Source organism: Lithobates pipiens, unplaced genomic scaffold (assembly GCF_037356315.1).
Source record: "Lithobates pipiens isolate NorthernLeopardFrog02 unplaced genomic scaffold, aLitPip1_a1.2 Scaffold_8, whole genome shotgun sequence".
In the NCBI taxonomy this organism is placed as follows: Eukaryota; Metazoa; Chordata; class Amphibia; order Anura; family Ranidae; genus Lithobates; species Lithobates pipiens.
The window spans coordinates 441,258,946-441,273,397 of NW_027507903.1; the positions used below are offsets into that span (position 1 = coordinate 441,258,946).

Sequence of the window (14,452 nt, forward strand, 5' to 3'; positions counted from 1 at the left end):
CTAATGAGTCCCCCACACTTCCATCTCATGGGTTAGTTACCACCATACAAGACCACCACCACGACCACCACCACCAACAAAAAACAACACTCAAAACTTCCACTCGCCTGGCACTCCCCGCAATGCTGCCCGGGAACCCCTCCACTTCCTTAACCGGTTCCCGACCAGCGCACAGCGATGTACATCGGCAGAATGGCACGGGCAGGCATATTGGCGTTCAGGTACATCCAATCTTCAATGCCGCCCTGCCACCGCGAGAGCGCCACCGGTCGGGACCCCCGTGAGTCCAGTCGCGGGTCCCGCGGACTCGATTGCCGCAGGCATACCCGCGATCGTCTCACGGGACGGCTGAATGGAGGAAATGCCGTGTAAACAGCATATCTCCATTCTGGCTAGCAACTAGTGACGCTAATCTCTGCTCTATGTGATTGGAGCAGAGATCAGTGTTCACTAAATGAAAGCCCAACCCCCCCACAGTTAGTAACACACCCCTAGGAACACTTAACCCCTACACTGCCACCCACTGGTTAACCCCTTCACTGCCAGTGTCATTTACATAAGAATCACTGCATTTATATAGCAGTGATTACTGTATAAATGACAATGGTCCCAAAAATGTGTCAAAAATGTCCGATCTGTCCGCCACAATATCGCAGTCACAATAAAGATCACCGCCATTACTAGTAAAAAAAAAAAAAAATTATTAATAAAAATGCCATAAAACTATCCCTATTTTGTAAACGCTATAACTTTTGCGCAAACCAATCAATAATCGCTTATTGTGATTTTTTTTACCCAAAAAAATTTAGAAGAATACGTATTGGCCTAAACTGAGGGAAAATTTTTTTTTTTATATATTTTTGGGGGATATTTATTATAACAAAAAGTAAAAAATAATGCGTTTTTTTTCAAAATTGTCGCTCTATTTTTGTTTATAGCGCAAAAAATAAAAACCGCAGGGGTGATCAAATACCACCAAAAGAAAGCTCTATTTGTGGGAAAAAAATGACGTAAATTTTGTTTGGGAGCCATGTCGCACGACCGCGCAATTGTAAGTTAAAGCGACGCAGTGCCGAATCGCAAAAAGTGGTCTGGTCTTTGACCAGCAAAATGGTCCGGTCTGTAAGTGGTTAAATAAACGAAACCCCTCCCCACCTGCTTACTTTCCTTAGCCACCCCCTCCAGCTCCACACTTCTAACCTCCTAACTTAACCCTTACTGTGCACCCTTATCTCACCTGTCATGCTGGCCCTCTGCTATGTTCCTTTTCAATCCTCTCGCCCCGGGCCCTTCTACCTTGTATCATACTGCGTAACTGTAAGGAGGCAGACATCTTGGTAGAGGCAGGTCTTTCATTTCTCATATCAGAGTTGCTTTCCTAATGAGGGCATAATGATAAAGGTCTAATCCAGAAGCAGCAGCAGAAGTGTAGAAAGCCCAGATTCATAGAATAAATGAAGCATCAGCAGCAGGAATGTCCTTGCTCTGCAAGTCCTCAGGCACAGTTTTCTCTCCAGCAAAGATAACAGTGAACAGTAGAGGAGCTGCATTATCAAACATCACTCCAAATATAATGAGATGTATGCTGGATACACACTATACAATTTTCTGTAGATTTTTTTCCTTCAGATTTACCAAAACCATATAATATGAGGTCAAACCTTAGGCGTTTCAATTTGTATGCAATCAGGCAGGCCATTGCACTACATGGTTTTGGTAAATCTAAAGGAAATCAGACAACACTTATATAGTGTGTATGGGATCTAACAGTCAGATGCAGCCATACCTTAGCAGATCTTTCACTATAAATATACTGCTACGAGGCTCCAGAAATCTGCAGTCAGATCAAAGGGTTTGTAAAAGGCAAAACCTTTCTTTTGCTCGGACCGCTTTGGAGGGCAGGAGGCACTGTTTGGCAGAAGGAGGCAACCAAGCAGGGTGTCAAAGCGGTTTCGTCCCTGTCTCTTCCTATCCATTTCCTTTTTCTGTAGGGGTCCCCCAAGGCTTCATTCTTGGACCCCTTCTCTATCTATACCTCCTTCCTTGGTCACTTGATAACCTTCCATGGCTTCCAATACCATCTCTATGCCGATGACACCCAAATCTATCTGTCTACTCCTCAGCTCACTGTTTCAGTCTCCTCTCGCATTACTAACTTACTAACTGACACCACTTCCTTAAACGAAATCTCTCTAAAACCAAGCTGATAGTATTCCCTCCTGCCCGTGCCCCCCTCCATGACTTTTCCATCAAAATCAGTAATGTGATCATCAATCCCTCCCCTTATGCCAGGGTACTAGGTGTAATCCTAGACTCTAACCTGTCCTGCCAGTCCCAAATCCAATCGTCAAATGCCTGTTGACTTCACCTCCATACCATCTCTAAAATCGCCCCTTTTTTAACCAATGAAACCACCAAGCTACTCATTCACTCCCTTGTTATCTCTCTCCTTGACTATTGCAACTCTCTCCTCCTAGTCCTACCTCTCCATAGGCTATCTATCACAAATTCTGCTGCCAGACTCATCTACCTTATCAACCACTCAGTGTTTGCCACCCTCTCCGCCAATCCTTACACTGGCTTTTGATCGCCCAGCAAAATACATTCAAAATACTAATTACAACATACAAAGCCATTCACAACTCTGCCCCCAGCTACAGCACCAATCTTATCTCACCCAAACCATCCTCTCTGCTCTTCTTAAGACCTCCTGTTCTCAAGCTCCCATGTCTTCTCCTCCCATGCTCATCTCCAAGACTTCTCCAGAGCCTCGTCCATCCTCTGGAACCCTCTACCGCTATTTCCTACTCTGGCTGCCTTTAGGCGATCTCTGAAAACTCATCTCTTCAGGGAAGCCTATCACACCTCCAACTAATCTTTTGCCACTTCTATCAGCTTATTCCCCACCTTGTACCACTTGCTTCACCCTGTTAGATTGTAAACTCTTTTGAGCAGGGCCCTCTTAACCCTCTTCTATTTTATTGTATTGTAACTGTATTGTCTCCCTTTTATATTGTAAAGCACTGCGTAAATGGTTGGCGCTATATAAATCCTCTATAATAATAATAAGAAGAAGAGGATCCCAATATATGGCATCACTGGAGAGGTGGAGCTTTTTATGTGTCATTACTGTACATGTCATCAGGATTGTCATTGCAAGTAAACCTGTCCTCCAATTGTATTTCACAACAGGCACTTCTAGTGTTGCTCGAGCATGGAGTGCCACATTTGATGAGCTGGTTGGAAAGGCAATAGGACATTTTTTCAGGAGAATAATGCCCATGGACCTGCCAGGGCTGGCTGAATACCCTGATATATTTGCGGTGTGTCTTATACTCCTCCTTGCAGGTATTTCTATATATGTCAACTGTTATTACCTGTAAATAACCTTACTGCAGTGGCCTGCAATATGTAGAGTAACATTTTCGAGCACAACTCCTTTACATTGCATTTGTAGTTGTGTGGCTGTGCTGTCACTGACAGCTACAGCTTTCAGACAAATAATTGGGAACCAATCAACATGACCATGTGACCCTCAATAGAATCGCTATTGTGACAGGTTCCTTTCCTATACCGATAATGATCATTGTGTAGCTTTAGCTAAACAGAAAGAAAGAGATATGGGAGGAATTCATACAGAGTCGTAGACAACCTTTAGATATTTGATCCTTGCTGGACCGGCCAAATTTCTATCCATGTATGGGCGGCTTTATAAAATGTTACATTATGTAAAAAGAAATATACATTTAAAACTGTAAGATTTAAAATAACCAAAATATGCAATTTTCACATTTTTGTCCATATATCAGATTATAAATCTGACGCAGGGAATTGTTTAAACCTATGTATCCAAATTAAAGCCTTATATGCAATTAAAAAAATATTTAGGGTGGGCAAATTAAGTTTTTGTGAAAATGAACCAATCAATACTGACGCTTCTAAATTTTGGTATAAGAATCCAGCTTTAATAACCCTGTGCCAAGAAGGGATTAAAGGGCCAGTCAACCCAAAGTTTATATTTTTAATCGCTAGTTAAACTGTATGTAAAACCAAAAGTAAGATATTATCAGGTGGTTTAAGGTGTCAGTAAAGCCCATTTTTTTATTTTTTGGGATAAAGCAGACAATAGGTAAGAGCCCTGGGGGGCACAGACAGTAATAAAAACATGGTAGGGGTTTTAACACTAACCGGCTGAAGGTCCCGCAGATGCTGCCGGACCTTGCTGTGAAGAAAACTCCTGCACGCATGCGTGGGAGTGACGTCATTGCAGCTCCGGCCACTCACAGCGCCGGAGCCGCAAACCCGGAAGAAATGCAGAGGGCAAAATGTCAGCTTCCTCAGTGTGGACCGGGCTGCGATCGGGGACCTCGTTCTAAGGTAAGTATTTCATAAAGAGCTAGTACTAATACTAGCTCATCATGCCTTTGCCTTACAGGGTTTTTTTTCACATGTGCGGGTATACAATCACTTTAAAGTGTTACTAAACCCAGGACCCTGCATTCACTATATCTGGTCTTCCACAGTACATAAAATGCAGTGATTTTAGTAAATATAAACTGCTAAACACTTTTTCTCATCAGCAGTATACAGTATATCAGTCTTGTGACTTCTATCAGTGTCCAGCCGAGCACTGGTTAAAGTTTTTAAGAGGAGTTTTCATTCTCCCCAGATTGTTCTATGAGGCTACAGGACCTCTGACCCTCTGTCTGGACAGTGCTGACTGGCCCTGTACTGATCGCATGCACTCTCCCAAGAAAAAAAAAAAAACTCTCTAGCAATATACACCAAACTGAGCATGTGCAGAGTGCCCCCAAGGCTCTGTTCTAGAAGAAGGATTGGGACAGTGGAGGAAAGGGAAGATCAGAGAAGACAGGATCAAAGAGCCTTTTTACACAATTTGTAAGATTAACCCCTTAGGTTCCACAGCGAGTATAACAAGCATGCTTTACTGCATATACAGACTGATTTTACTGTTGTGGGTTTGGTAACACTTTAAAAACTAAAAACATAGATCTCCCTGGAGCTCTATTATTGAGTTAAATGCTTTTGTTCCTAGGTCTTCAAGCCTGCTGTACCCATTATCTCCCTTTATCTCTCTGGGACTCAGTTAGATATCTGCGCTGGAGTTCCAGGGTCTGCATACCTGATGTACCTATTATAAGGGGCTCCCATTTGTCCTTGCATTCTTCATTTCATTTATATTATGAAAAATGTAACAGGAATGCAGAAAGGTGGGGGAAACACCCAAAACTCTGAGTGTAACAAAATAAGGAGATCTTCCTGTTGTAGTACTGCACACCGATAAGAAGCCAGAGGCTGATTCCCTCACCAGGCTCCACCTATACAGTGCCTTGCGAAAGTATTCGGCCCCCTTGAACTTTTCAACCTTTTGCCACATTTCAGGTTTCAAACATAAAGATATAAAATTTAAATTTTTTGTGAAGAATCACCAACAAGTGGGACACAATTGTGAAGTGGAACTAAATCTATTGGATTTTTGAAACTTTTTTAACTAATAAAAGAATGAAAAGTGGGGCGTGCAAAATTATTCGGCCCCCTTGCGTTAATACTTTGTAGAGACACCTTTTGCTGCAATTACAGCTGCAAGTCGCTTGGGGTATGTCTCTATCAGTTTTGCACATCGAGAGACTGAAATTATTGCCCATTCTTCCTTGCAAAACAGCTCAAGCTCAGTGAGGTTGGATGGAGAGCGTTTGTGAACAGCAGTTTTCAGCTCTTTCCACAGATTCTCGACTGGATTCAGGTCTGGACTTTGACTTTGTGAACCATTCCTTTGTAGATTTTGCTGTATGTTTGGGATCATTGTCTTGTTGGAAGATAAATCTCCGTCCCAGTTTCAGGTCTTTTGCAGACTTCAACAGGTTTTCATCCAGAATGGTCCTGTATTTGGCTGCATCCATCTTCCCCTCAATTTTAACCATCTTCCCTGTCCCTGCTGAAGAAAAGAAGGCCCAAACCATGATGCTGCCACCACCATGTTTGACAGTGGGGATGGTGTGTTGAGGGTGATGAGCTGTGTTGCTTTTACGCCAAACATATCGTTTTGCATTGTGGGCAAAAAGTTCGATTTGGTTTCAGCTGACCAGAGCACCTTCTTCCACATGTTTGGTGTGTCTCCCAGGTGGCTTGTGGCAAACTTTAGACGAGACTTTTTATGGATATCTTTGAGAAATGGCTTTCTTCTTGCCACTTTCCCATAAAGGCCAGATTTGTGCAGTGTACGACTGATTGTTGTCCTATGGACAGACTCTCCCACCTCAGCTGTAGTTCTCTGCAGTTCATCCAGAGTGATCATGGGCCTCTTGGCTGCATCTCTGATCAGTCTTCTCCTTGTCTGAGCTGAAAGTTCAGAGGGACGGCCAGGTCTTGGTAGATTTTCAGTGGTCTGATACTCCTTCCATTTCAAAATGATCACTTGCACAGTGCTCCTTGGAATGTTTAAAGCTTGGGAAATCTTTTTGTATCCAAATCCGGCTTTAAACTTCTCCACAACAGTATTACGGACCTGCCTGGTGTGTTCCTTGGTCTTCATGATGCTCTCTGCGCTTTCAACAGAACCCTGAGATGATCACAGAGCAGGTGCATTTATACAGAGACTTGATTACACACAGGTGGATTCTATTTATCACCATCAGTCATTTAGGACAACATTGGATCATTCAGAGATCCTCGCTGAACTTCTGGAGTGAGTTTGCTGCACTGAAAGTAAAGGGGCCGAATAATTTTGCACGCGCCACTTTTCAGTTTTTTATTTGCTAAAAAAGTTTCAAAAATCCAATAGATTTCGTTCCACTTCACAATTGTGTGCCACTTGTTGGTGATTCTTCACAAAAAATTAAAATTTTATATCTTTAGGTTTGAAGCCGGAAATGTGGCAAAAGTTTGGAAAGTTCAAGGGGGCTGAATACTTTCGCAAGGCACTGTATCTAAATGTAGTTTTTAGATGGATTGATGCTTTAAAAAGCAAACAGATTCAGGGTAAACTGAGTTCCCTTGATGGCATTAATAGTATAATGAATATCTAGAATACATGCTTTTTTGCAACTCATACATGCAAACAGTAGTTCTTTCCCATTCCAGGTCTTCTTTCCTTTGGTGTGAAAGAGTCAACCACAGTGAACAAAATCTTTACAACTATCAACATAATGGTGTTGGTGTTTGTGATTATCAGCGGATGTGTTAAGGGTGACCTGAGAAACTGGGAGATCACACAGAACGAGCTTGATGACGCGATCAATCGCTTGAGGTTTGCCTGGAAATTCAATATTTTACATATATATATATACTATTACAAGCTTGTAAATGTTTTGTTCTGTATATCTATGGACAAAGTGAGAATGGTGTCTTATAAAGCCCGGATGGGAGCAGGAAGAAGATACTCACAATGGGGTGTACGTCTATCTAGCAGTATATAGTCACATTCAGCTGGACTTGTTCTGTAATGTTGAAAACATTTTAATTCTCATCCATGCCACTTCTTTGGTTCTAATGAGAGTCAAAAACATACCCTATAGGCCAGTGGTAGCGAACTTTGGCAACCCAGATGTTTTGGAACTACATTTCCCATGAAGCTCAACTACACTGCAGAGTGCATGAGCATCATGGGAAATATAGTTCCAAAACATCTGGGGTGCCAAGGTTCGCCACCACTGCTATAGGCAAATAGATCACTCAGTCACCTTAAAGGGGTTGTAACCCCTTTAAGGGTGCATTAACTACTTAAGGACCGCCTCCTGTATATATACATCGGTACTTTGAAGAGGGATATCTCGGTAATGACAGCAACTGCTGCCACAACAGAGATATTCCTCTTTACAGGAGGCGGTCCTGTTTACGATAATGGTGGTCTCCACGGCGGGTTCGATGCGAGATCACCGTTATCGGTGGCGGGAGAGGTGCCACCCCCACTCCCGCCGCTCTCCATCGCCCTCCGTCACTTACTGAAGCCGTCGGTAGCAGCGGAGGCGATCGGGTCCTTCATGTTGCTGGGTATGGAAACGAGTGAGGCTAAGATGGCCTCCACTCGTCTCTATACCATAGGAGGGCGGAAGCAACGTCAAAACGTCACTTCCGCCCATACCTCTTAATGGAACATTTTGTTCAATGTCATTTTTTCAAATGACATTTTTTTTTTTTTTTTTTTATTGCATTTAAGTCCAAATATGAGATCTGAGGACTTTTTGACCCCAGATCTCATATTTAAGAGGAACTGTCATGTTTTTTTCTATTACAAGGGATGTTTACATTCCTTGTAATAGGAATAAAAGTGATCCAATTTTTTTTTTTAAAACAGTGTAAAAATAAATAAAATTAAGTAAAAAAAGTTTTTTTAAAACACCCCGTCCCGATGAGCTCACGCACAGAAGCAAACGCATACGTGAGTAGCGACCGCATGTGGAAACGGTAGTCAAACCACACATGTGAGGTATCGCCGCGATCGATAGAGCGAGAACAATAATTCTAGCCACAGATCTCCTCTGTAACGCAAAACATTAAACCTGTATAATTTTTTAAATGTCGCTTATGGAGATTTTTGAGGGTAAAAGTTTGATGCCATTCCACGAGCGGGCGCAATTTTAAAGCGTGACATGTTGGGTATCAATTTACTGGGCATAACATTATCTTTCACAATATAAAAAAATTGGGCTAATTTTACTGTTGTCTTATTTTTTTATTCAAAAAAGTGAATTTTTTACAAAAAAAGTGCGCTTGTAAGACCGCTGCGCAAATACAGTGTGAAAAAAAGTATTGCAATGACAGCCATTTTATTCTCCAGGGTGTTAGAAAAAATATATATAATGTGTGGGGGTTCTAAGTAATTTTCTAGCAAAAAAAACCTGTTTTAAACATGTAAACACTGAGTCTGAAAAAGAGGCCTAGTCCTTAAGTGGTTAAGGATGCATTAAGGTGAAAAAACTTCAGACACTGACCACCCTAACCCCCCCCCCCCCATTTTACTCACCTGAGCATGTTTGTTCCGTCAGCGGAGATGCCCTGTACCTCTCTGCCTGTGGTTCTAGCTATCTATCCAATCTAATTGGACAGATTGATAGCAGCGCAGCCATTGGCTCACACTGCTGTCAATCAAATCCAATGATGCGGGTGTCGGGGGCGGGGCCGAGTCTGGCATTCTGTGTCACAAGGTAACCCCCTGGGAGAGCGCTTCTCCCAGGAGGTTTACCGATGCGAGGAGGAGCCACTAGCGCCGCCGGGGGACCCCAGAAGACGAGGTTCGGGGCCACACTGTGCAAAATGAACTGCACAGCGGAGGTAAGTATGATATCTTTGTTATTTAAAAAAAAAAAAAAAACAAAGGTTTACAATCTTTTTGTCAGGGTAGGTGTTGATTTCCCAGAATATTATGTATAGTGCTATGGTGCTTGAGCTCAGAATTTAATAATCAGATCTCTAATTGCCTGCCACTGTTCATTTTAAATGAATTGACAATGATCATAGGAAACTAAGTAATAACAACAAACTAAAAAGAATGTAAAAATGAATGAAAAATAAGATTTACCTAAAGTAGTTCTAAAGGTACAGGTTTTTTTTACCCTAATGCATTCTATGCATTAAGGTAAAAAATCTTCTGCATGCAACACTCCCTGAAACACTTACTTGCGGTTCTCTCCCTCCTCATTGGACAGAGAGACTGTAAGCACAGCCAGTGAGGAGAGAGCAGGGAGTGGGTCCAAACTGCGGTTTGTGTGTCAATGGACACACAGAGCTGGCTCAGGAGGAAGCACCCATGAGTGCCTCCAGAACAAGAGTGCAGGAGGAACCAGGAGCACCAGTGGGGGGACCCAGGAAGAGGAGGAACAGGGCTGATCTGTGCAAAAGTTCAACACAGAGCAAGTAAGCATTACATATGTAGCGTCCATAACCCTCAGACTTTTGGGCTTACCGGTTACCTCCGCTTGGCTTGTTCTTCCTGGTCTAGGGGTTCCCAGGGTTAGTACCCAATGACTTTGGACGCTGACACCATAAAAGTCCTTTAGAAAGGTTTTTATTTGCAGGGGTAACATCCAACAAACACAGTCTCATATGGGAACAGAGGGCAAGGGTGAAGAAACTCAGGCACCTTGAACTGCTAATCACTAGAAAGTCTCTAATACAACCCAGAGAGTAGCCACTCGCAGCTGAGCGTTCCAAAGCTGAACAAATCTCTAGCCAGAGATTACGGCAGTCAGCACTTTAATCCAGAACTTGCAAAGTCTCTAACCTTGAACATGTTGCAACTAAAAGTGAACAGGAACCTTTCCTCAGTACCTGGAACGTTCTCTGTCTCCTTGGCAGTACTGGGAAAGCATGGATCCATTAGTGTCCTTGACAACCCAGCAACCAGGCACTTCTTGGGATGCTAGCTTGTTGGCCCTCCTCTGAAGAGTCCTCCCCCGATCGCTTACTTGGGCTGCGGTGCCCCTCCAAGTTGAGAGCACACCCGGATGCCTTGAATCCTCCCTCAGTTACTGCGCATGGACCAGCCAGTTCCGAGACTCGGGAACAGATGGATCCTTACCCCAGACCATGCGGGTCTAATGGGGCTAGTCAAACTGACCATGTTGAGGGGTAGCACACACTCCCGCGACCGGGACCCCTCGTGGGGCTACCCCAGTCCAGCTACAGGAACAGGCCGCTCTGGCCTAATGAACGAACCCCGAACACGACTCCAGCCTCTTAAGTACCCTTCCCCAGACTCCTCAGCGGGGCCAGACTCACCCACTGATTGGCTGCAAGGAACGCTGATACCAGGCCTGGTTCTGATCCTGCCATGTGCACCTAACTGTACACATGACCAGGCAGAACCCTAACACAGCCCAGCCAAACTGAGGCAAAAGTTAAACCTGCACAATCATCCCTCAGAACCCCTTTTACTGTTCTGAGGAAAAAACGAAATTTGCACATAGCGGACACTTTGTCAAAAGTGTCGCCCGCTACACATATTAGTTTTTTTTTTCTTTTTTAATTATGCCTTTTGAATTATTTTCAGGCTGAGTTCACACAACAGTATGGAGTGGCTCACGACAGGGGCCCGGTGCATTCCTGTTTACTGTTTCAAGGCTGATTTTGGTCGTAATGTTTGGCTGAATTTGGATCTAAAATTGACCAGAGGACACACAGGTCTCTTGTGCAATTCGCTCCAGTGCCACTCCAGAGATGTGTGAACTGGCTCCATTGAGAGCCGGTCACAATCTGGTGACATGCGAATTGGATGCAGAGAAACCTGGCTGTGGATGCCAGTACTACAGTAAGGCCGCGTACACACGCGCGGACTGTTCGCCCAACCTTGTCCGCTGAACAGTGTTTGGGCGGACAGTCCGCTCGTGTGTGGGGCTTCAGCGGACAGTTTCAGCGGACAGTTGGCCGAACAAGGTCTTACGGAAATTCCGAAAAACTGTCCGCTGAAACAAGGTTTCAGCGGACTGTTCGCTCGTGTGTAGGCTTGTTCGGCCAACTAAGTCTCGCGCATGCTCAGAAAGGATTTCCACGTCGGAAGGTTGCATTGCAGTGTATAGGACGTCGTATTTTTCGTCCCGTCGTACGTGCCGTTCACGTCATCGCGCACGGTTTCAGCAAACTGTTCGTCCGTCGTGTGTGGCCATGTCCGTCCATGCTAAGTTTGAGCGGACTGTTCGCTCAAACTGTTGGACGGACAAAGTTGGGCCAACAGTCCGCGCGTGTGTACGCGGCCTTACATGTTATATGTTGCACCCTGAATAAGAACAATAGTTGAATTATTTTCCTGAATTTAGCCTAGCCCTAGATATTATCTCAATATAAAGATTATATATTAATCTAGCAATACATCATGGAAGGAGTGAAAATGAAAAGCCCAAATCCAGCTGACATTTTAAAGCAGTTTTATGAAAAAATATGTAAATCACATTTTTCGCTCCATAAGACACACTCCAACCCCTCCCCATCTCACAATACAGGACGGCCGTCTCCCGCGAGCGCCGGGCAATCTCCTATCTGCATTTAATGGGCACAAGTCAGGCTGCATTTAAAGGGCACAGGTCAGTTTTCCTCCTCTAAAACCTAGGTGCGTCTTATGGTCAGGTGCGTCTTATGGAGTGAAAAATACGGTAATAATATTATAAAAGTGCTATATGGATTGTCCCAACCATTCTAGCTGCCACATTTCCTGGACAGCTTGGCTTAGACATGGGAGGACTTGGCATAGTTTTTTTTATCAGCCCTGATTTTCTATTATTGTGACTCCAAAACTGCACATAATTAGCAAATTAGGAATTTTGCAATTTTGACCAAAATTTTTACTTGTGTTAAAGAGAAATATTCACCTTTTAACACTAAAGCCTAGTATCATACATGGGGCGCATGTTGCCGGTTTCTATTGACACATTCGGCCTATGTTTTCCAACAGCTGGTCCGACAGAAGCCAGACATTCAGCGGTCTTCTGCTGAAGGGTCATAACTGATAAAGGTCTGCCGACTGGCTCACGATCCCTGACCGGACTGTTCTGGGAGGCTGTCATCCATGCCTGGTAAGGGAGCCAGGCAGTGAAGACTTTTGGCTTCACTCGTGGTTCCGTACTGCACATGTGTGAGTCGCGCTGTGCGTTCTGATTGATCCATGCTGTCTTCTGGGACCTGTATGTCTCCCAGAAGACAGCGAGGGGGGGGGGGAGTCAAGAAGGATTTGCAGGTCATTGATTTTCTCCAGAAGTGGGAGCAAATACCTGGATTTGACAGGTATCTGCTCCCCCTCCCCCTTGAAAGGTGCCAAATGTGACACCAGAGGGGGGGGGAGAAATCCGAATAGCGGAATTTCCATTTCTGGGTGGAACTCCACTTTAAGCTTAGCGTTACGCATGTGTATCAATTGAAAACAAACTTGATTTTTGTAAATAATACTATACTTTTTTATTGAAAAATACATTTAAACCATTATACCAACAGTAACCATTCTGCAGGTGGTAATATAACCGGTATCTTTGGAGTCGGTGGATTCATGCCATTTGGCTTTAGTGGAACCGTGGCAGGAGCTGCAACCTGCTTTTATGCCTTTGTTGGATTTGACTGCATTGCCACCACAGGTATGGATCAGAACATCACCAACAGTCAATCATAACAAGGTTTCCTATATATTTAATGTAGTATTTAAGGCTTCGTTTAGACATGCGGTTGGTTGGGCGGCAAAAAAATTTACAATATAAACAAAGAAGGAATTTTCTCCTGCGCTCGTGAAGGCATTGTTGATATAAAATGGTAGTACTTTCAAAAGGAAAAGATGAATTAAAAGATGATGATGTGAGTCCGGCTGCCTAAACTGACCAGGGGTGGTCCGAAGTAAGCCTAGTGTAAGAGAGAGATGGAAGGAGCGTGATCTGATGCATTGATACAGTTTATTCATAAAAAAAGGCGGATGAATCCATGCAAAAAGTATCTACGTGATATGTTCCTTATGGCAATTCAATGTGTATCTGTGTCGGTTGTGCCTGCATCCAGGTTTACAAGAAGGATGCAGCCTGCATGCATCTGAGAACAGAAGGCAGTTACTTCTGTAAGCGTTCTAGGTAGCTCCAATCAGAAAGTAGTCTTGTGTTGCAATGAGGATATCAACTGTCTCTATCCATGTGAGCACAACTGACAGATACACATTGAATTGCCATACGGAACATATGAATCACATCTCTCTATGATATATAGAGCACTGGGATGTGGACAAACTTAGAGCATAGGAGAACTCATCACTTACCATGTGACACTCCTCCCAACTAGCCACTCTCCTGTATGGTGATCCACAAAACTATACAGACCTCTCTTGTTGTGCTACAAGGCTCTGAGGAAGAGGGTTTTCCTCGTAAAATTCTAGCACTTGCCCTTGCATGGGCATGTCTATTTTCTTAATTTATTGTGTATACTTTTTGTATAAATTCATCCCCTTTTTTTATGAATAAACTGTAACACCTTGATCAATGCATCAGATCACGCGCCTTCCATCTCTCTCTTACACTTGGCAAAAAATGTGCAGTTGAGTAAACCTTTTGCCATTTTGCCATTAAAGTTGATCTCATCCTTGATAATCTCATTACTATTATACTGCATACAGTAATTGGCAAGAATATACAGTGATCTGCCAGTATAAAGGTACCAACAATCTTAAAATATTAGCATACACAAGTTTTAACTTTTAGGGCTCATTTACACTTGCTTCAAAACATGGCTTCGGATATGCCTTTTTTCCAAAAAAATTCAAATTTCTTTTTATTTAATTTATCATAAAGCAAAAAAATAAAAAAAATAAATACAAAACCCCTTATACAACATCCAATAAACAAACAATTATCTCACAGCGATACATCAGTAAAAAGATCTTCATTACTATCTATTAAATATCTATGCTATATCTCCTCTTGGATACGCTTTTTTTAAAGCTCTCTGAACACCAGTCAAAGCCCCTGTAACTAAA

The 14,452-nt window shown here is 43.2% G+C and overlaps 1 protein-coding gene across 3 annotated transcripts in view; it reads left to right on the forward strand.

Annotated features, from left to right (window-relative positions):
- Positions 1 to 14,452, forward strand: part of LOC143960051 (cationic amino acid transporter 2-like) — a 76,120-nt gene that overhangs the window by 33,535 nt on the left and 28,133 nt on the right. For all 3 annotated transcript variants that reach the window (XM_077468325.1, XM_077468326.1, XM_077468327.1), the window contains exons 3-5: positions 3,193 to 3,348; positions 7,102 to 7,267; positions 12,940 to 13,076. In XM_077468325.1, coding sequence (XP_077324451.1) covers positions 3,193 to 3,348; positions 7,102 to 7,267; positions 12,940 to 13,076 — 459 coding nt within the window. The remainder of the gene's footprint in view (positions 1 to 3,192; positions 3,349 to 7,101; positions 7,268 to 12,939; positions 13,077 to 14,452) is intronic.